Consider the following 20,783-nt stretch of genomic DNA (forward strand, 5'->3'; position numbering starts at 1 on the left):
CAGTGCTGGTGTGTTCTGGAGGGCTGTGTGTTCCATGTGGTGTGGTGCAAGTGTTTACCTTCTCCTCTTGACCAGTTGTTCTGGTCTTGGCTGGAGAGTGCTTGGCTTCCAGTTTGGATATATAAGTGCATCTCTGTCAAGTCTCAGTGTTGGGATGGAAGAGGAGAAGGGTTATCAGTGTACATGAGGCAGTTGCTGTGTTGCCTCAGAATGCCCAAGTTTACCAGGTTAATAGGAGAAAACTCAGGGAACTAAACTTTAGACATGTCTGGAGGGGTGGGCATCAATAATAAGTACTGTATCTGTTTCCTTGTAGAATGTTTAGTGCTGGTAGCACTTTTGTGTACTACAATAATTGCTACAAGAAGTTTGGTGAAGTGTTAGACTGATAAGCTAGTACAAGTACAGGAGAGGAGAGAACTAGTACATCTAAGGGACATATTGAAGAGCAGACTTTGGCACCACTCAGGAGCTTACAAACAGTCCAGGACGTCTGTATCTGGACTAGACTAGTTACAGGAATGGCGGGAAACAAGCGCAAACGTGGGCTTTTAAACCAGAAAGCTGAGAGAGATGGACAAACGGCCAACAACTACAATTTCTGGGCCAGAAACCACTCCTTATGTGGTAGATAGGCTACCTAGTGCTTACCACTCCCACTGATGAGGTAAAAGGTTCCCTCCAACACAGAAGGGCTTGGGGGCTCAGACGTTTACAACCAGTCTTGGGTACAGCAAATCTTTATCTGGAGTCGACTAATTACAGGAAAGGGGGGAAACAAGTGCAAATGCAAGCTTTTAAATCAGAAAGTTGAAGGAGATGGACAAACGGCCAACAACTACAATTTCTGCGCCAGAAACATCTCCTTAAGTGGTAGATAGGCTACCTAGTGCTTACCACTTCCACTGATAAGAAAGCTTCCCTCCAACACAGAACGGCTTGGGGGGCTCAGGAGCTTACAAACAGTCCTGAATACAGCAAATCTGTATCTGGACTAGACTAGTTGCAGGAAACAAGCTTAGAATTTTTTTTTTTTTTTTTAGTAAAGTGGAAAAGGAGAAAGCAGGAAAAGAAGATAATTTAACGTTAAGAACCTAAGTGAGTTGGCCTTCAAAAATATTCTCTGTGTATTAGGTAGAATGAGCTAATGACACTAGACTGGGAGGAGTGTCCCAGATCAAATTTACAGTATGGGCAGGCAACTGCAAAGCCACCAAGTGTATTACATCCTAAATGAAAGCTTTAAACCGATTAAGGAACAAGGAGACTGCAAACAAATCAGTTATATGATACCTGGCTAGAACACAGAAGCCTCACAAAAAAGCAGAAATGCGCAGATAGAGCACTCACAAACAGAAAATACATCTCAGTATGAAAAAGCAGTTTACAGTTAAGTGATTCAGTAAAAATGCAATTAGAGTAATGAAACAGTATCTAGCAGTGAAAAATACAGTTAAAACAATATAAAACAGTATATAAATGCAATGAAACAGTAAAAAGCTTTATAACAGTGCAAATGTAGTGGATTATGTGTATAGCACAATTATAAGAGTTAAAGAAATGGAACTCAATGAATTAAGTGTAAAAAATACTTATTTTGCTCTTGTAATCTTAAGGAACTTCTGCTTAGTCCCAGTGATGAATCACCGGTTCCACAGCCTGGTAAATACAAATACAGGGTTTGTATACCAGAAAGGATGAAAAAATCTAGAAGCTCGAATTACTACTCAGTCCTACTAGCCCCTTTTGTTACACCAATCACTTGTGCTAGAGAAGGTCAGGAAACCCTCTTTTTCTCAGTAATAATGAAGACAACACACTATCAGCCGAAGATGGCTACCAGAAACACAGGAAACTCAACAAAGAAAACTACCAGGCCTGGGCAACAGCAGGCCTCTTTCAAGATTACCAGAGTAGAATGCAGAAACCTCGCAATAAATGCACAGAAAGAGCACTCACAAACAGAAAATACAAGTCGCTCTATGAAAAAGTAGTTTATATTTAAGTAATTCAGTAAAAATGCAGTTACAGTAATGCACAATATTACAGCTACTAGGTATAGCCACGAAATGAAAGTTTTAAACAGATAAAGGAGCAAGGAGACCCTAGAAAATGCTTTTAACTGCAAACAAATCAGTTATATGATACCTGACTAGAAAACAGATATTATAGTGACTTCATCCAGGAAACTCGCTGAATTCCAGGCCTTGATGTTTACAGAACCCTTCCTCATGTTCCATAGTGACAGGCTTACCTTGCATACCAGTTCCTCTTTCATGTGTAAGGTAATCACAAAAGTAGCAGTAACCAAGCTTATTACCAGTCTTCTTTCCTGCAACTCAAAGCAAAGAATTGTATGACCTCTTGAGCAAGTTTTAAATACTTGTTTACTCAGAAGTAAAGAATTTAGAGATTCAAATAATTCTGTGTGGCATTTGCTGAAAGCAAAAAAGGTTGTCTGTGTCTAAGCATACCATCTCAAAATGGTAAGCCTATTGTAAAAATGAGATCTAACTTTACCTAGCAAGGGCTTCTCGTGGTTAAGTAAAGTTAGATCATACTTTTTACAATGGTCACTACCATTGCCTTCTAAAAAGGGGTTAGTACTAGGGATATTTAAGAGTCAGTTAGCTGGTCCTGTCTTCATACAATTTCCAGCAATTATTGGCCAGACCTTGTTTCTGCAGCTGGGACAAGGTGTGTTTCTGCCATCTGGACGGGTGCACTGCCCTCATCATCTATTTTAATAGTGCCCAGCCATGCTGTGTTGCGACTGCCAGCTATAGTAGTCTTCCTGTGGGGCAATAGGTAGCACACTTACCTTTGTTATGGAAGGCTGTGGGTTCTGTTCCCACCCTAGGTCGATTGATTGCTGACACTGCAATACAGCATAAGGGAGGTGGCTCTTCTGTTTCATCAGGTGGATGTAAAAGATCCGATGGCACCTGTCAGAAAGTATTTTTTTATTGATACATACATTACATATTATTTACAAATCTCCATATATTATAAACTTCAATTTAAACATTTCCCCCACTCTATCCACAACCAAAACATTATTTTCTCCAGAATCTGCCAAAGTCCATTTTCCATTGTATATGACTTCATTTAGTGTCTCATTGCATATAGTCCATGAAACATAAAATATTACCCTGTCCATTTTCTTCACTTCTTCTTGTTTTTGTGCACCATAATCAAATTCTGTTATGTCCATATTTATTTGCTCAAATTTTAACAAACTTTTCACCATATTATGTTTACATATTTCTTTCCACAAATTATTAACTCTTACATTTCAGAAATGCATGCTCAGTAGTGTCAAACTCTCCACGTTTGTTACATATTCTGTCTTGCTTTTTCTTGTATGGCATATTTGCCTTAACTGGCAGTTTTCTAATAGACAATATCCATAAAAAATAATTACATTGTGTAATCTTTTTATAGTTGTATTGCATCCTTATGGCTTTTTTCTTGCCTAATTCTAAATCTTTCCATGGGTCAATGCAATAAAATGCTTTCATAATATCCAGGAACTATTCCTTTCTACTTTTTTCACATATATATATTTTTTTATTTTCCATAGCATAATTTTGTTTTGATACTCTCTCATTTCTTCATTCACAATGCTTTTGCTTCTTTTTTAACTTCCATTTCTGCCCACAGTTCTTTGTATTTATAATATAGTATCTTTTATATCAAGTTTTTATTTTCCTTTATTATTCCTTTTAATACCTTGTATAAAATTATAGATGCTGTTATGTACTATTGGGTTTATTAAACCCAAGCCTCCTTGCTCTTCTTTCATATATAGAATCCCTCCCTTGACTGGATTCAGTCTAGTGTCTCATATAAAAGAAAATATATTCATCATTAGTTCCTTTTCATATTTAGTAGGAATCCTATAGATCTTAGCAACACAAGCAACTTTTCATAATTACTTTGTGTTCAACAAGTGCACTTTTTTCCTATATGAAAATCAATATGATTTCCAAAAAAGTCATATCCTTTACATTATCCCATTTTTGTCTGTATTAATTTCTTCCAAATATTATTCCTAATACAGCTATATATTTTTCATTTAACTTAATACGTCCTGTCATACCTTCATAGCCAAATCCTTTACTTTTCTATTTATACATAAACCATTTTTTTAATTCATAATTAATTTTTCATTTACTTTCATCCATTTTTTATTTTTAACGATTAGTACAATATTATCCACATAATTATACATGGTTGGCAATAAATAATTTACTTCCATCATTTTGTATCCACTGATACTTGACATTTTATTAATTTCCTTCACTATTACATTCATAACCGAGAAAATTATACTACTAGCTGAGCAGCCCTGCTTTATTCCATATTGTATAATTTCTTCCCCAATCCAGTCATTTGCATTTAGTTTCACACAGATTTTCATAAACAAATTTTATTACTTGTAATATTTTTTTGCTTACATTATATGCCTCCAAAATTCCCCATAATGATTTTATTGAATATTATCATAGGCTTTACTTGTACTTCCTATCATAACATTCACTTCTACATTTATATTTATGATATCATCAGTTATTTCTCTTATTATCCATAGTAACTCTTGACTTCCTTTTCTTCCAAATACATTTTGGTCATATGTTCTACTCATTTTTTGTAACCTTTTTGTTCTCAAAAATTCTATAAGTGTTACAGGTCTCAATTATATCTCCTCTTTATTTCCTTTTTTAAATATAGGTTCATGTGTCGGTACTAGGCTATCTGCCCGAAGGCATTTATAAGCCTAGCCGGAATGTGTTGGCCTTCGATGCCCCCTTAGATTAGTTCCCTGTGCCTCTGTCCAGCCAGCGCCATTGAAGTGATCCCTGGGGTAAACTTCCAGTTTCTCATCCACTCGTCATAGTTTCTCTTGAAGAGGGTTAGTGAAGAGCTCTGCCTAATGTAGATTGAAATCTTGTTACAGAGCATGGGAAGTCTCTGGGATAGAAATCTATCCCTCCAGCACGTCCTCTATTTATTGTTGTGGTGAGGTTTAGATCCCTGGAGCATGTAGCTCGAGGGGATATGGTTTTCTTTAGGTGGAGCATGTCCATTAATTCTGGGTTGGACATAGCCTTGTATGTCAGGCAGAGATATCCTCTGAGTAGGCGGTATGCAACCGAGTACAGCTGGAGTTTCTTCACTCGAGCTGCATAGGGCATCTGCTTGAGGCCAGTGATCCTCTTGGTGAGGTACTTCTGTGGTCTTTCCAGTTGTTGCAGGTGTCTTGTAAGGTACATCCCAACTGGGGCATTGTACTCTATGATGGGTCTGATGAGTGATGCGTAGAGGGGCCCAATGACCTCTTTCGATCTGGATGCAAACCCTTTTGTGATTAGGTGGTCCACATAGAAGGATTTTCTAGCCACTTTGGCAATGTGATTATCAAAGGAGAGGTTACTATCTACTTAGGTCCCCAGATTCCTTATGTCTTCTGTATTTAGGGGGCTATCAACTATGTAGTAGTTTGTGGGTACTTTGTTTTTTCCAAAGGGGATGACTATGCACTTTTTGGCATTTAGCTTGAGGCCATCGTTTTGACACCCGGTATCTGTCTCAGTGAAACCTTTTTGGAGGATGTCTGTGTCAGCCGGAGAGTCAGTTATAGCCCCTAGTTTGCAGTCGTCTGGGAACCTGGTCAGCCATAGTCCTCCTGTGCTTGCCTGTACCTCTGAGAAGTATATGCCGAACAGGAGGGGTCCTAGGACTGAGCCTTGGGGAACGCCACTGGTAACCAGTTTAGAGTCGGACCTAGCTCCCGCAACTCTTACCATGTGGGTTCTGTCCGTGAGCCAATTGGCAACCCATCTCATGATGTAGGGGTTTATGTTCAGGCTGGTGAGCTTGCCTATAATACCTGAGTGGTGAATGGTGTTGAAGGCCCTTGCGAGGTATTGGTAGGCTGTGTGGACCACCTTTCCCTCGTCTGTAGCCTTGTTAATTGTCTCAAAGAATTCCAGGTTTAGGAGACATTATCTGCCCTTAACAAAGCCGAACTGGGTAGGGTCCAATGTTTGGAGGTTCCCAATGTCTCTGTTAATGAGATCCATGATGATGCACTCCATAGCTTTGCAGACCAAGCTAGTCAGGCTTATAGGGCGATAGTTCCTGGCATCCGTTGTGGCTCCACCTTTGTGGAGCGGAATAACCGTTGCTGTGTGCCACTCTGCGGGCACGTAGCCTGTTGAGAGGCTGAGTTTAAACAGTGTGTTTAGGTGAGGGGTTAGTTCATCTTTGAGCTTGTGTAGGACGCAGCCTGGGACATCGTCTGGTCCCATTGATGCTGTGTTTTTGGCTTTGGAGGGGGCTGTTTTAACCTGAGTGTCTGATTTCAGGGACACTACATTCTTCTGGTATAGTTATGGGCCCTTTTGGCGGTGAGAGGGGGGCTGAAGTTTTCACTGAACCTGTCTGCCAGGATGTTGGCTATATCGGTCAGTTCAGTGTATTTTGTGCTATTCTGCACTAACTCTGATCAGATTTGAGAATTGCCCCTTAGATTCTTGACATAGCTAAAGAATGCTTTGTGGTTATCTTTGGAGTCCATGGCAATTTTTCTTTCAAAGCTAGCCTTGGATGATTTTATGAGGGAATGTAGTTTCTTGCCGGTATTGATCAGGGATGTTTTCCCTTCTTGGGATTTTACTCACTACTGTACTAGTTTCCTCCTTCTAGTGTATAGCTTGTTTATGGCAGGGGTTCACCAGACTGGTTTCCTTTTCTTGGAGGAGTGAGTCTTGGTTTTGTTTGAGATAGCAGGATTCATGCATTCTTGTAGGTGCCCATAGAGTGCATTAGTAAAGGATTTTGCAATTTGTACAGCGTTATCTTTTAGCATGGGGGCTTTGAAACTTCCCACCTCGATCTTAAGTAACGTGAAGGTTACTTTTGAAAAGTCTTTCACGGTGTTTCTTTAACCGGGGGTGGTGGCAGAATGTGGATATCCAGAGTGATTAGTTTATGGTCAGATCTAACCAGCAAGGGGTTGACCTCTGGTGTGGAACACCAGTCACCCATGTTGGTGATGACCAGGTCCAATATGTTGTCACCTGTGGTGGTGGTGTTGACCAGTTGATCCAGGGCGTTTGAGTTTATAAATTATAGGAAATGTTGGGCAAGGGAGTTTGTACTTGAGTAGTTCTCCCAGTTAATGTTTGGGTAATTGAAATCACCCAATATCAGGGTGTCTGGTAGGACCTTTGTTTCCAGGAATGCAGAGTGGGGGTCCTGGGACATGGTGGGTGATCTGTTGCAAGCTATAATTTGAATAGCAGTTTTGCTCATTGTTAGTTGCACGTAGATGATCTCTGAAGTATCGTGCTGTGCCACTAACCTGGAGGTGTGGGTATCTTTGATGAATATGGCTACTCATCCGCCTTTTGTATTTCGGTCCGGGTTTGTGGCCGAAATGTATGGTATGAATTGTAGCCTGGTAGTGCTGCGGTGCTCTCTGGAGCCTTAAACCAGGTTTCTGTTACTGCACATATATCTATTTTCTCCATACTGAGGAGTGACTCGAGTGCGTGCATTTTGAGGTTTAGACTTCTGGCATTGAGTAGCATTACCCTCAGTTTTTTGTTCATAGATTCATAGGTTCATAGATTAGTACTAGGCTGACTGCCCTTGCGAGCCATTTTAAGCCTAGCCAATTATCTCTTGTGAGACTCCAACCCTGCACCTTGTGTTTGTAAGGCAAACACCTTAACCATTAGGCCACCCTCCTAACCCGTGCTACCCGTTACTTGTGCTATTTACGGCTGTGGGTTTGTCTTTTGAGTCTTGCCTAAAAAAGGCACTCCTGTACATATCTTTCTGTTTAATTCCAGATTGCAACCATTCATTCATAACTTTCAGTTTTGTGTATTCCTTCTTGCTGTCTTATTTGCTTACCTTCCTTATTCTTAAATTCTCTTATTATTTTACCTTTTATTATTTTACTCAAATGTGGTGCTGCCTCTTCTTTCTTTCCTTGTAAACAATGTTTTTGTTTATATAACAAGTTAATTTTAATTTGATTAATTTTATGTATTTCTTTTTCATAAAAGGAATTTTTCTTCTCTGATAAGTCTCTAAATGTTTCTTAACTTAGTATACTATCTCTTTTTTCCTTATACATTCTGAAAATACTTTTTTATATTCCTCTTTAAAAGTAAACTGCCAAACAGTCTGATTCTCATACGTCTATCATATTCTTATGATTTTTCCATAATTCCATAATTTTTCTCTTCTAAATCTAATTCCTTTTGATTAATTCTGTTTATTCCTTTTCCTATTCGTATATATTCTTCATTTTCCTATACTTTAAACAATATAGCCACATGATCCGAAAATCCAGCATACTTAATTCCTTTTTCTGTAACTTTTCATCTATCAGATATTAAAAGTAATTTCTGTTCTAATTTCATTCCTTTTGTAGGTCCAGTGGTTATTCTCCCATACACTAAACTTTCCACTTCTCATAATTTCTTTAACTATTTTAACATCACAGTTGCTCTTATTTTTTTCCTTAAATTACAGTTAAGATCACCCACCACTATACTGTCCATATTTACACAAATGTATTCAAAAATATTTTTAAAGAACATTTCTCTCTCTTTTTTGTTAAATATGCATATAAAGCCATAATTCTATTCGCATATTTTTCCATCTCAATTCTATTGCTGTAATTTCCCACGGTGGTGGTGCTGCGGTAGCGTTGTCGCCTCACAGTAAGACGCTGTCCGGTTCAATTCTCAGCTAGAGCGTCTTCTGCGTGGAGACATGTGTGAATGGGCATACCTTCGTTGAAGGTTGTGCTTCAGGGCTGGTAACTCGGCATGTAAAAATCAACTACCAATCATTAGCGGACCGGAGTTCCACTGTGGCGACCCCTAACCGGGAAAAGCCGAAAAACCAACAACAATTCTATTACTGTAATTTGTCCTAGTTCCACTATAGTTACATATATTTTTTAATACATTGCTGACATAATATACATATTCCTAAGCATTTTTCTTTCCCTGTGTTCCAAGCTACCACATCATTCGAAAGTTTTTCTTTCTTCCTCTGTTGTTAATATATTTTCTAAAAACAATATGTACATCTACTGCAGCACAATTGTAACATACCCTATTCTCCCATTAAAATTTTTCATAGTGTTTACATTTAAAGCTATTTTCAGCTTTTAAGAGCAGTTAGTATAATTTTTTATCCTTTTCCTTTCTTATTTTCTCTAATAATTATTTTTTGAATTTTCTTTTCCTTTCTTTAATTCTTTTCCCTATATATTGTTTTTACTGTACGCCAGTCAGCTTCTTCCTCACTTGTCTCCTCTGTTTTCTTTTTCCTTGTTACTTTCTTCAGCTTCATGTTCAACCTCTTTGTCAGTCGCATCTTTTTGTCCATTTTCTTGTATAACAGATTCTTCTCTCTTTCTCCTGTATAACTTCATTTTCATTTTATTCTAGCTATAAATGACCAGTATTGCCACATTTTTTTGCACTTTAAATCATGTTTTTTTGCATCATGTCATGATTTACAGCATAAATAACATTTTATATCACATTCATTGATTAAATGATCATTTTTCCCACAAAAATAGCAAGTCTTTAGTTGATCCCTGTATTTTACAAATCCCTTATTACCATGAACATTAGTAATGTTATGTACATGCATAACATTATCATTTTGCATTTTCAGTATTACTCGCATTCTCATCCCCCAGTCCATAGTCATCTTTCATCATATATTTTTGTAGTCCATTACTTCTTTATGTATAGTTAAATGTTCTTTCAGTTCTTTGGCTTCAACTTCTGTTCTAAACTAGATCATTATTCTTTTCTTTTGTTTGTAAAAAGCTTGCACTGCGTAATCTGACCATGGATATATATTTTTCTTTTGTTCATATGCACCCAAAAAAATTTCCCTGACCTGCTCATTCTCAAATATCAAGTCACAAAAAGTCTAAAATAAATGTTCTTACCTCTTTCGCTTTGATAACCAGAGGTGCTGTGACAGAGTCCCAAACCTCATACATGTCCAGATATTTTTTTACTGCTCAGACATGTACTGTACACTTTTTGTTTGTTTTTTATTTCTTCTTTCTTTGTTCCTTCTCCAAAAGTTTGTACATAAGTTTTTTCTCTAGAACTTTTTCTGGCACATTCTCTTCTCTGTTTTTCTTCTATTTGTTCCATGATGTCGCTCCATGAAACTACTGCTCCATTTTCTGGCTCACGTTGGTTTACCATTTCTTCCAGATAATCGTCCCACAACCCCTCGATTGAAGGGTTGTAATTATGTATTTTTCAGAGGTAACTGTCTCCTTCAAACAATCTCCTCTGAAAGTTCTCGTCTGAATCCATCTCTGTTTCAGCCACAATCTCCTTTTCCTCCATTGTCACTGTTTTTTCTGCACCTACATCACCAGCAAAATCTTCTGGTAGTGATTCTACCATTTCAACCTCATTTTCAACAACTTTCTCTCCAGTTTCAGCAAAAGCTGAATCAGCCATGATTCCTCCTGGCTGCCTCCGTGCATGGACAGGAAACAGGAAGTCAATGTGTAGCACACAAACTTTTCCCCGAATACCAAGAGTAGGGTAAGTTCTCTGATGCCCTGGACAAATTTACCCTAGTAGTATAAATTCCACCTTGGGTCTCCTCTAAAAATAGCCTAGTGGGACTAACCCCATCAACAAAGGATAAATAAAAAATAAAAGTTTTGACTGCGGCAGTAAACCACACAATGACTATGTATGGTAAATTGATTACATGATTGTACTGTGTTCCTAGTTACTAGTAGTTGGTGTTGTACAGTGCAGAAGATATTGCTTTTGTAACGCACTTTTTTGGGAGCTCTCCACCTCTTTTAGACATCAAGTACTGATTGGGAATCTAACCAGATGTTATTTACTGTAACAGTGAACTTCTCAGCAGAAGCTAGTGCAGTTATGTAACAAGAGTACATTTTGCAGGAGAGGTCACTAGCAGTAAAGCTTATTCTCACTCCTGCCCTTCATTGAGATATTGTTACATAGTCATGATTATTTGCATTTACTGCAGAACTGCATTTTACACCCACATTTTAGAAAACGTACTATTGTATTGTCATAATTTAAGTTACGGGTATATATTACTATCGTTATTACGTCCAAGTTCATTTTTTCCTTTTATACTTCTGTATGGTTGTATAAAGTTTGCTTTTATTTGTTAAAAATGGACCTTGTCTACACTTGCAGAATTCCTTCTGGAGATGCGGGTGATCTGAATTTACTGACGAACAGTGGCAGATACTTAAGGACGTCCTATGATGCCTGTATCAGTACATGTCCTATTCATTTGCTGCAGTATTCTTAACCTGAGGGTTCCCCCTCCTGAAGGCAACCCATCGTTAGCCAGCGTACAAAAGTCTTGTACAGGAAACTCTGTTAACTGGAACTCAAGCAACTGGCACTCTCAAGCAACCAGCAAAAAAAAAAAATCGAAGTAGTACAGTATAATTTTCATATGTTGCACTTTGCCCCCCCCCCCCCCCCTGCAGAAACATATCTTACATTTTTAGAGTTTCAGTTTTAAAAAAAAGAAGATAGGAATGAATTCCTTCTCCCCCCCAAAACCTGACAACAAGTCAAACCAAACAAATAGGGTACAGTATTAGCCAGGCCTATTTTAATAGTAACTCTCAAGCCACCAGAAAGTACAGTTATCCAGCATCTACCAATCCCCATGGGTGCCGGTTAGAGAGGCTGCTGCTTTACCAAATAAGGATGAATTGTCTAATGGTGCATCCATTAATTTAGATTTGAAGTCATCCTGGTGGGGCTGTAACCTGAGCCAGGAAAATCTAAGAACTGAACCAGTAGCAGCTGCCCTGGCACAAGCCTCCGCAGCATCATAGCTGCATTTAATGGAATGTTTTACTACTTAGGAAGTTCCCTGGATAGATAACAGCCAAGGCTCTTCCTTCTGAATCTAGAACAGCTGCAAGGGTACTAGATGCTTGAGATAAAAACTCTCATATGTGTCTGATAATTGATAGCCCTGAAAGCCAAGGTGGCCTTTTTACACAGTCTAAGTGTTCTACTCTCTATGTCTGATGGGAGAAGAGTGAAATAGGGAAGCATCCTAGAAGGTTTATCTGCAGCTACGGAAATGCCTGCTTGGGTCTGTAGCAGAACACCCGAAGAGGAATTTACAGCCCTATTGGTGGGACGTGGGACGTCACATGTAGGCTGCTGTCGGATGTAGGCCATAAAAGTGACATACTCTTGTACCATCCTCAGAACTTTTCTGCTGCCAGTCCATATCAATTCCAACCATTGGTCTGATCATTTCAGCATTTGTGACTTAAGCCTTTTGTCAGATAAATGCCCATTTGGGGAATTTTTTCTCTTACTATTGTTTTGGTCATGTCATCCAAGAAGGGCAAGTGCCAGTGTGGAAGACGCATTCCACGCAAGGACAGTCATTCACACTGTCTCTTTTGTTTAGGCCCTAACCACAAACACAAGTCCTGTAGCATTTGCCAGTCCTTCATTCCCAAGTCCTTTAGAAGCAAGCTTTCCTTTTTGCTATTTATTTAGAGAACCAACAGCTTAAGTTGTTCGCTAAGGGCATGGAGGATACCTCAGGGCCCGACTCCAAACTTGTGAAGCACAAGGCCAAGAAATCCCTGCTTGTAGCTTCTGCTGCACCTCCACTGTCAGGCATTTCTCCTGAGGTGTTTGTCAACCTCGAGACTTGTCCAACTTCAGGCACAGATTCATAGGCCGAGCCCAGTACTGAGTCCACCTTAACTTCAGTTGCAGGCATGTCTGTGGAGGTAGAGCAGACATCTGATCAGGATGTTGTGGAGGAACCTAGGCTCAAAAGTACATAGGGTCCTGGGCAGGTATCTCGTACTCAAGCAAGAGAAAAGATAGACTCAGACACTTGTGAATGTAGGCATTCGTCCGGTCCTCTGACATTGCATAGGATCATTTCTCCTGCAAAGAAAAAACAGAAAACTAAGCATTTATCCCCTACCAGGGAGGCCCCTATAAGATTGGCAGGCCTTTTCTCAAAGCTTGTTTCAGCCCTTCATGGCACTCGAGCTGCCTTCCTTTCAGCCTGATCCTACTACAGCTACTGTAGCTCCCCAACCTTCTCAAACAGGATTAGGGACAATGAATCATCTGATGAATTTTCCTCTGATGATTAGGAATCTTTGAATTATTCTACACAAATCCTTTGTGCCCACAATATGATTCCCCTGAAGAGGAGTCGGTCAGTGCTGACTCCCCTATGGAACAGAGATCTTTTAGTGAAAATCTCTTGAAAATGGGAGAACACTTCAAGTGGAATACTTCCCAAATTTCTGATCTCCAGAAGAGATACTATCAACATCTACAAGTTGATGTCCTTGGCCCCTCTGCAGTTCCACCAGTGCATCCTGCCTTTTGGATGCCTTTCATAATGCTTCACAAACCCTACACTCCCAGACCCTGGCTCCCAGGAAGCCAGACCACTTCTAAAGGGACCTTGAGGATTGTAAATTCCTCTTCAGGTGTTCTGCTGCAGACCCAGCAGGCGTTTCCGTAGCTGCAGATAAACCTTCTAGGATGCTTCCCTATTTCACTCTTCTCCCATCAAAGAGAGTAGAACACTTAAGAGACTGTGTAAAAAGGCCTGTACATCAGCCACCTTGGCTTTCAGAGCTATCAATTATCAGACACGTATGAGAGTTTTTCTCAGGCATCTAGTACCCTTGCAGCTCTTCCAGATTCAGAAGGAAGAGCCTTGGCTGTATCTATCCTAGGAGCTTCCTAAGTGGTAAAACATTCCATTAAATGCAGCTATGATGCTGTGGAGGCTGGTGCCATGGCAGCTGCTACTGGTTCAGTTCTTAGATTTTCTTGGCTCAGGTTATGCCCCTCCAGGATGACTTCAAATCTAAATTAATGGATGCACCATTAGACAATTCATCCTTATTTGGTAAAGCAGTAGCCTCTCTAAGTCCCTACAGGAAAACAAAACAAGGAATTCAAGGAGTTGAAACACATCCTGGTTTCTCATGTGCCCAGATTTCATAAGAATTTTCCCTGTAAGCCTGTTTTCATCCATAGCCACACTCAACCCTCTAGTAAGTCTTCCAGAGTAGGTAAGAAACAACAGAAACCTAGGGGTTCCCAGCCATCCTCACAACAAAGGCAGTCCTTTCCTGACAAAGCAGGGAATCTGTGACTACCCTACAGATGTCTCCCATTCCCCTGTTTTCTTTTGTCTTTCAGACACTCTGGATCTGGGAAAGCATCACCCAAGACAGCTGGGTCCTTTCCATAATCTAAAAAGAATACCTCATGGTGTGGTACTCCACTTCCACCATCATGGGCATCCCTCACCCCCCCCCAAGAGCTGTTGCCCCATTTTCCAAATCTCCTTTGGGAGCTTTGGCAACAGGGCTCCATTCAGAAGGTTCCTTAAACCTTAAGAGGGAAAGGCTTTTATTCAAGAATGTTATTAGTACTTAGGATGGCCCCTGGAGACCAAACCTGGACTTATCCCATCTCATTACCTTCTTAAAGGTTCCTACCTACAGGATGTTGACGCTTCAAACTCAATTTCCCCTTATCCTTCCGCAAGGATACATGGCATTTCTAGATATAAACGATGCTTATCTTCACATCCCCAGTCACCCCATGTTCAGGAAATGACATTTTTTTGTGGGTTCCTGGCATTTTCAGTTCTCTGCCTTGCCCTTTGGTCTTTCTACATCACCAAAGGTATTTACAAAATGTCTGATTCCAGTGATTGCACGTTGCAGACATTTGGGCATCCAGATTTTTCCATACCTGGACAACCTGCTCTTACAGGCCCCAACTTCCCATATTCCACTCCAAAACCTGAAGAACACCATTTCACTCCTCAAAAGACTGGGATTTACCATCAAGTACAGAAAGTCGGTCCTCACCTCTTCAAAGGGCCACATTTTCCTGGGTTGTTGAATCCAGACTGACATTGAGAGTGTCACTTCCATCTCATGTGGTAGAGGACCTTCAGTCTTTCTTTTACTTCTTTCTCCCCTTAACTCATATCACGATCAGGGAGTTCCTCAGAGTGCTGGGATTCTTTACCTCAACCATGTCCATGGTACTGATGACCAGACTCCACATGAGGAAATTCCAGTGGTTCATTAGATCAGTGTGGACCCAGCATTCTCACCCACTAGAATACAAACTCCCCCTTTTTCCTTGCCTAAAGAGGGATCTGCCCTGGTGGATCCAACAGATGGACCTAAATCCAGGTCTACACCTGCATCCTCTCACCCCATTTCTAGAACTTTACACAGATTCATCAGACATAGGCTGGGGAGTGGCCTTGGGAAAAGTCACAGTTCTTGGAATTTGGCCTCCCTCCCAAAAAACAGAACACATCAACATCTTGGAAATGCTAGCATTGCTACTAGCTCTACAAGCATTTCAACCTGTCCTTTGCCCAGGACTTCTACAAATATTCATAGACAACATGACAGTCCTCTGGTATGTGAACGGGGGGGGGGGGGGGGTCAAATCCTATCTTCTGTGCAGGTTGCTCTTCTGGTATGGGAATTTCTTGCCCAATACCACATGACTATTCAGACAGTGTACATTCCCTCCAACAGGAATCTCATGGCAGACTCCCTAAGCAGGTCCCTGACTCCTGTGAATGGATGCTTCACAGGAATGTGTTCCTGGACATAGTCCAACAGTGGAGTATTCCCCAAATGGACTTATTTGTCTCCCCCTTGAACAGACAAGTTATAAAAATTTTTTGCCAGAGTCCCAGGTCCTATGGTTTGGAAGGTAGATGCCCTCTCCTTCTCTTTCCGTATGCATTCCCTTCCCTTCCTCTAATACCAAAGTTCCTGTTCAAGATATAACAGGACCAACCAAAATTTTGCTGGTGACTCCGTTTTGGCCAAGACAGCACTGGTGTTCCCCCTCCTTTTACATTTAGCCAAGGGCCATCACCACAAGTTACCCCACAGAGTGGACCTACTCACACAGTACAAAGGATCCTAATACATCTGCATCTGTTAATGCTACAGCTGACACTGTGGGTGGTAGAATTGTAATCCCCTTCAGACACCTATTCTAAGAGGACATGCTCAGGGTTTTGCAGGAGGCCAGAAAACCCAGTGCTAGAAAATCTTAAGTTTCCAAGTGGAAAAGATTTTTGCTGAAGTCTTTCCAAGAACCAAGATCCACTGACCATGGGAATCCCAGTGGTTCTGTCTCAGTTGTGTGAATTGCTGTCTGCTGGCTTTGCTTACTCTTCTGTCATAGCACACGTCAGCTATTACTGCTTGTCTGCCTCTTTCTTCCCCTCTAGTATCCAGATTTGAGGTGAAACAATTCCTTAGGGGTATCCTTCACATTTGACTTCCCAGGAAACCTGTTCCTCCTCCTTGGGACCTTAATTTTGCTTTAGAAAAGCTGACCCTGTCCCCTTTAGAGACTGCATCTTCGGCCTCCCTCAAACATTGCTCTTAGAAAACTGTTTTACTTGTGGCCTTGACCTCATCCAGAAGGGTGTCAGAGATTCAAGCCCTTGTGGTGGTGCCACCCTTCTTGGTACTTCATAAGGATAGTGTACCTTTGAGAACAAACCCTTCCTTTATGCCCAAAGTGGTTAATGAGTTATCCCTTAACCAGTCCATTCAGTTACCTACCTACCTTCCTTTCTCTACAAAACCACAGTGAGAAAGTATTACACTCCTTAGATGTACACAGACAACTTAGGGTACACAGACAACTTAGGTTTTAGCTGGACAAGACTAAAGCTGTCAAGAAATATGATCAGTTGTTTGTGAACTTTCTTCCCAGGGCTTTGGGTTTACCCATTTCCAAGCAAGACTACTCCTTGGATTTCAAAGACTATTTGTGTTTGTTGCACCCTCCATGGAAAGAGCCTTTCTTCACCTGTGAAGGCCCATTCTGCCAGGGCTGTGGCTTCCTCCAAGGCATTCTTCAAGGGCTTAAATAACAGCACTATCCTTATGGCAGCCACCTGGTCGTCTTTCCATACCTTTACTAAACAATGCAAACTGGATGGCATTTCCAGATGCAGAGCCAGATTTGCTAAAGGCATATTACATGGCTTAATTGAGAGCTACTCTGCTCCTTCCTCCTCCCTTACTACTTGAGCTTTGCCACTCTCCCCCAGGTTAAGAATATTGCAGCAAGTGAATAGAAGGACTTAATAGCTGAGCAACATCTTACCATAACCGTAGATGTCCTTTTTATCTGTTCACTGCTACAGTATTCTATCCCTCCCTCCTTCCCCCCTGGTCTATTGTTTTGCTTGGCTGTATTGACCTTTTATATCCTTAGTCTGGCATTCCTGCTGAGCCATTCAGTTCTGAGGATGCTACATCCTTACGCCGTTTTTATGGCCTATGTCTGACAGCAACCTACGTGCGACGTCCCATGTACCCTATAGTAGCATAAGACTTTTGTATACTGGCCAACGTTGGATCACCTTCAGGTAGGAGATCCCTCATTTTAAGAATACTGCAGCAGTGAAGAGAGAGGACTTCTGTGGTTATTTTAAGTTTTTGCACAACTATTCTTTCAGTTGGCTTGACACTGTTTGAGTCCCTGCAGGGAATATAGTTACTACTTGAAGAAAATGTGACTTTTTAGGCAGCCACGATGGTGCAGCGGTTAACGTTGTTGCCTCACAGCAAGAGGTTCTCTGGTTCGATTCTCTGATGGGGTGCCTTCTGTGCGGAGTCTGCATGTCCTCCCTGTGGTCGCGTGGGCTTCCTCCGGGTGCTCTGGTTTCGTCCCACATCCCAAAGATATGCAGTAGGTGGATTGGACACTCTAAATTGACCATAGGTGTGAGTGTGTGCCTTCTATGGAAGGTTGGGCACTGGGCTGGCAACTCGACACTGTAAAACTCCACTGCTAATCATGAGCGGACAGATGATCCGCTGTGGCGACCCCTAACCGAGAAAAGCCGAAAGAAGAAGAATGGGATACAAAAAGTTGGCAAACCAAAATGTTATGGTAACCTCTCCTTGAAGAGCTACTGTTATGGTAAAAATATTTTACTTGAACCCTCTGTCTCACTCGAGGAGAAAACAGTCAGAGTGCTACATCCCAGTTTTGCTGAATTCATTAAAACATAAGTTTGATTACAAGTTCAGTCCTGATATGGAAGTAGTAAAACCCATTTTTGCTTATGCAGCAATTGACATGCTACAAAACCTTGCTGACACACAAGGATCCTTGTCATCTCTTTAAGGTGACATTGTCTTGGCCCAACAGGTGAATCTTGTGTTTCCCTTATTAGTTTTGAACATGAGGAAGACATTAGTTAACAGGGAGGAGTATGTGTACATGGAGGAATGGAAAAAGGTAATGGTTGAAAGACTGTTTCTAAGTTTCACTTGCATGGATGCTAAATGCAACTGATATTTGTTTTTTAGCTAACTGAACTATTTAATGACTTGTGTTTCTCTTCTACTGAATGGATATTTTCGCTGTGTTTAGATTTGACATCCTTAATCTTTGCTTCTAAATTATAACTTGAATTTCTTCTTTTGCAGGAACTGGCAGAAGAGGCTTGGCGGATTCACAGGAGACGCAATGATTCCATTATTGTTGACATTTTTCATGGCCTATTTAAGTCTACCCTTGTCTGTCCTAAGTGTGGCAAGATATCAGTGACATTTGATCCTTTTTGTTACCTCAGTGTCCCCTTACCAATGAGCAAAGAAAGAGTTATGGAGGTCTTTTTTGTTTCCATGAATCCTTGCAGGAAACCAACTCAGGTATATTCACCTTAAGAAACTTGAATCTTTTTCTTTTTGTTTCTTTTTTTTTTTTGGCAGTGGTGATTAACATTGAAAGATTACTCAAGATACTGCAAAATCCGTCTAAATGTGTGTAGGTATTCTGATTTATTTCACAGCATGGGGGTGATTAAATCACTACAAGGATCTCTACAGTGCTTCTTACAAAAAAAAAATAGTACCACAAGTCTTAACGGAAGGCTGTGGTTACAACACAGTAATACAGGTTTAATTTGGAAGATATTTACTAAAAAGAAAGTAGACGGTAGATACAAAAACCAATAGTTGAGAGTTGCATTCATTCTGCATGATTGTCCTTTTGGTTCATATTGATTTAAGATTTTTTTATCCAACCAAAACAATAGACCAGGGTGGAAGGAGGGAGGGATAGAATACTGCAGCAGTGAAGAGGACATCTATGGTTATGGTAAGATTTTACAGAGCTCAAGCTGACTAATGATTTGGGTGCGTGGAAAGTGCCCTTGACGCTTTGGAAGCTAGCTGGCTGTTATATACTTACAGGATCTAACCCATATAGTTTGGGCTACTGCAGCAGTGATCAACATGAAAAGCATCATATGCTCATCACTGTAAACTCGCCAGAACTGACCCACCCTCAGTAACTGCTGATAAATGGCAAAAATAGGAAAAATCTTAAATGAATGACCAGTATACCAAAGCCTTTATTACCTAGGAAAGTTATATGTCAGACGTATGCTCCCAGCCCAAGTGTAGAGCATAAAGATGATGTACAAACAGTCCCCAAACAAGAACTTTGTTTTCGCCAGTCTGGATACTGTTGTCGTACATCGGTCTGAACACCCTTCACTTAGCTAATTATACAGAGCATGCGACTTCAAGATAAGTACCCCATTGGAATTCCTTTTTCTTTGAATTCTGTTTTTCATTGGGTTACTTGTCATCCAAGAATGGGAAATACCAGTGTGGGAGACAGATTTCCCCATAAGGACCACCACGGTAGGTGCCTGCTTTGCTTCTGTGCGGAGTCTGCATGTCCTCCCTGTGGTAGCGTGGGCTTCCTCCGGGTGCTCCGGTTTTGTCCCACATCCCAAAGACATGCAGTAGGTGAATTGGACACTCTAAATTGGCCATAGGTGTGAGTGTGTGCATGTGTGTGTCTTCTATGGATGGTTGGGCACTGGGCTGGCAACTTGACACTGTAACACTCCACTGCCAATCATGAACGGACAGATGATCCACTGTGGCGACCCCTAACCAGGAACACTGCCACACTGTGTTCCATCTGTCAGGCATTTGTATCAAAGACTTTGAGTAGCTGCCATTCTTCCTTTTATATTTATTTTGAGAACCATCATCTCAAGTTGCTGGATCAAGGTACCGTGGCAAGGTCCACACCCTAAGGTACAGCTGCTGCCTAAGAAGAATTTTAAGAAATCTAGGCCTGAGCCTGCTGCTTTCCAGCCTCGACTGGACGCCTGTTTTGAGGCGGATGAGAACTCAGAGGACCATCCATGACAAAGTATATTTTATCTCTTTTTCCCAGATTGAAAGGATTGCATCTGAAATGCCTGTTTCAGCAGAGTAAGGCCTCGGCTCTTTCCTTGTTGGGTTTCACTTCTCAAGTTGCCTGCCACTCTGTAAAATGCAGCTATGATGTGGCTGATGCCTCCAGGTCTGTGATGAGGCACTGTCCTTGCCTTTTCCTCCAAGCCTTACCAGATGATATTAAGGCTAAACCTCTGGATGCTCCTCTGGATAACCAGAATTTGTTTGACACTGATGTAAAAGTCTATAACGAACAACAACTCCAGAACTGATATAACAAGATGGTTAACATCACCGTCACGGCTATGTTTTGAAAAGTAGCGTGCAGGCTCACTCGAATAAGGCAAAAAAGCTTTTTCTTCCAAAATTAATCAATTTAATGAACTCGTAACACCAACAACAATATTACAGACTAAATTCC

The 20,783-nt window shown here is 40.7% G+C and overlaps 1 protein-coding gene across 1 annotated transcript in view; it reads left to right on the forward strand.

Moving 5' to 3' along the window:
• Nucleotides 1-20,783, forward strand: part of USP11 (ubiquitin specific peptidase 11) — a 3,313,221-nt gene that overhangs the window by 1,648,750 nt on the left and 1,643,688 nt on the right. The window contains exon 13 of the mRNA XM_044080280.1: nucleotides 18,590-18,814. Coding sequence (XP_043936215.1) covers nucleotides 18,590-18,814 — 225 coding nt within the window. The remainder of the gene's footprint in view (nucleotides 1-18,589; nucleotides 18,815-20,783) is intronic.

Source organism: Protopterus annectens, chromosome 8.part0 (assembly GCF_019279795.1).
Source record: "Protopterus annectens isolate FY-2018-M chromosome 8.part0, PAN1.0, whole genome shotgun sequence".
NCBI lineage: Eukaryota > Metazoa > Chordata > Ceratodontiformes > Protopteridae > Protopterus > Protopterus annectens.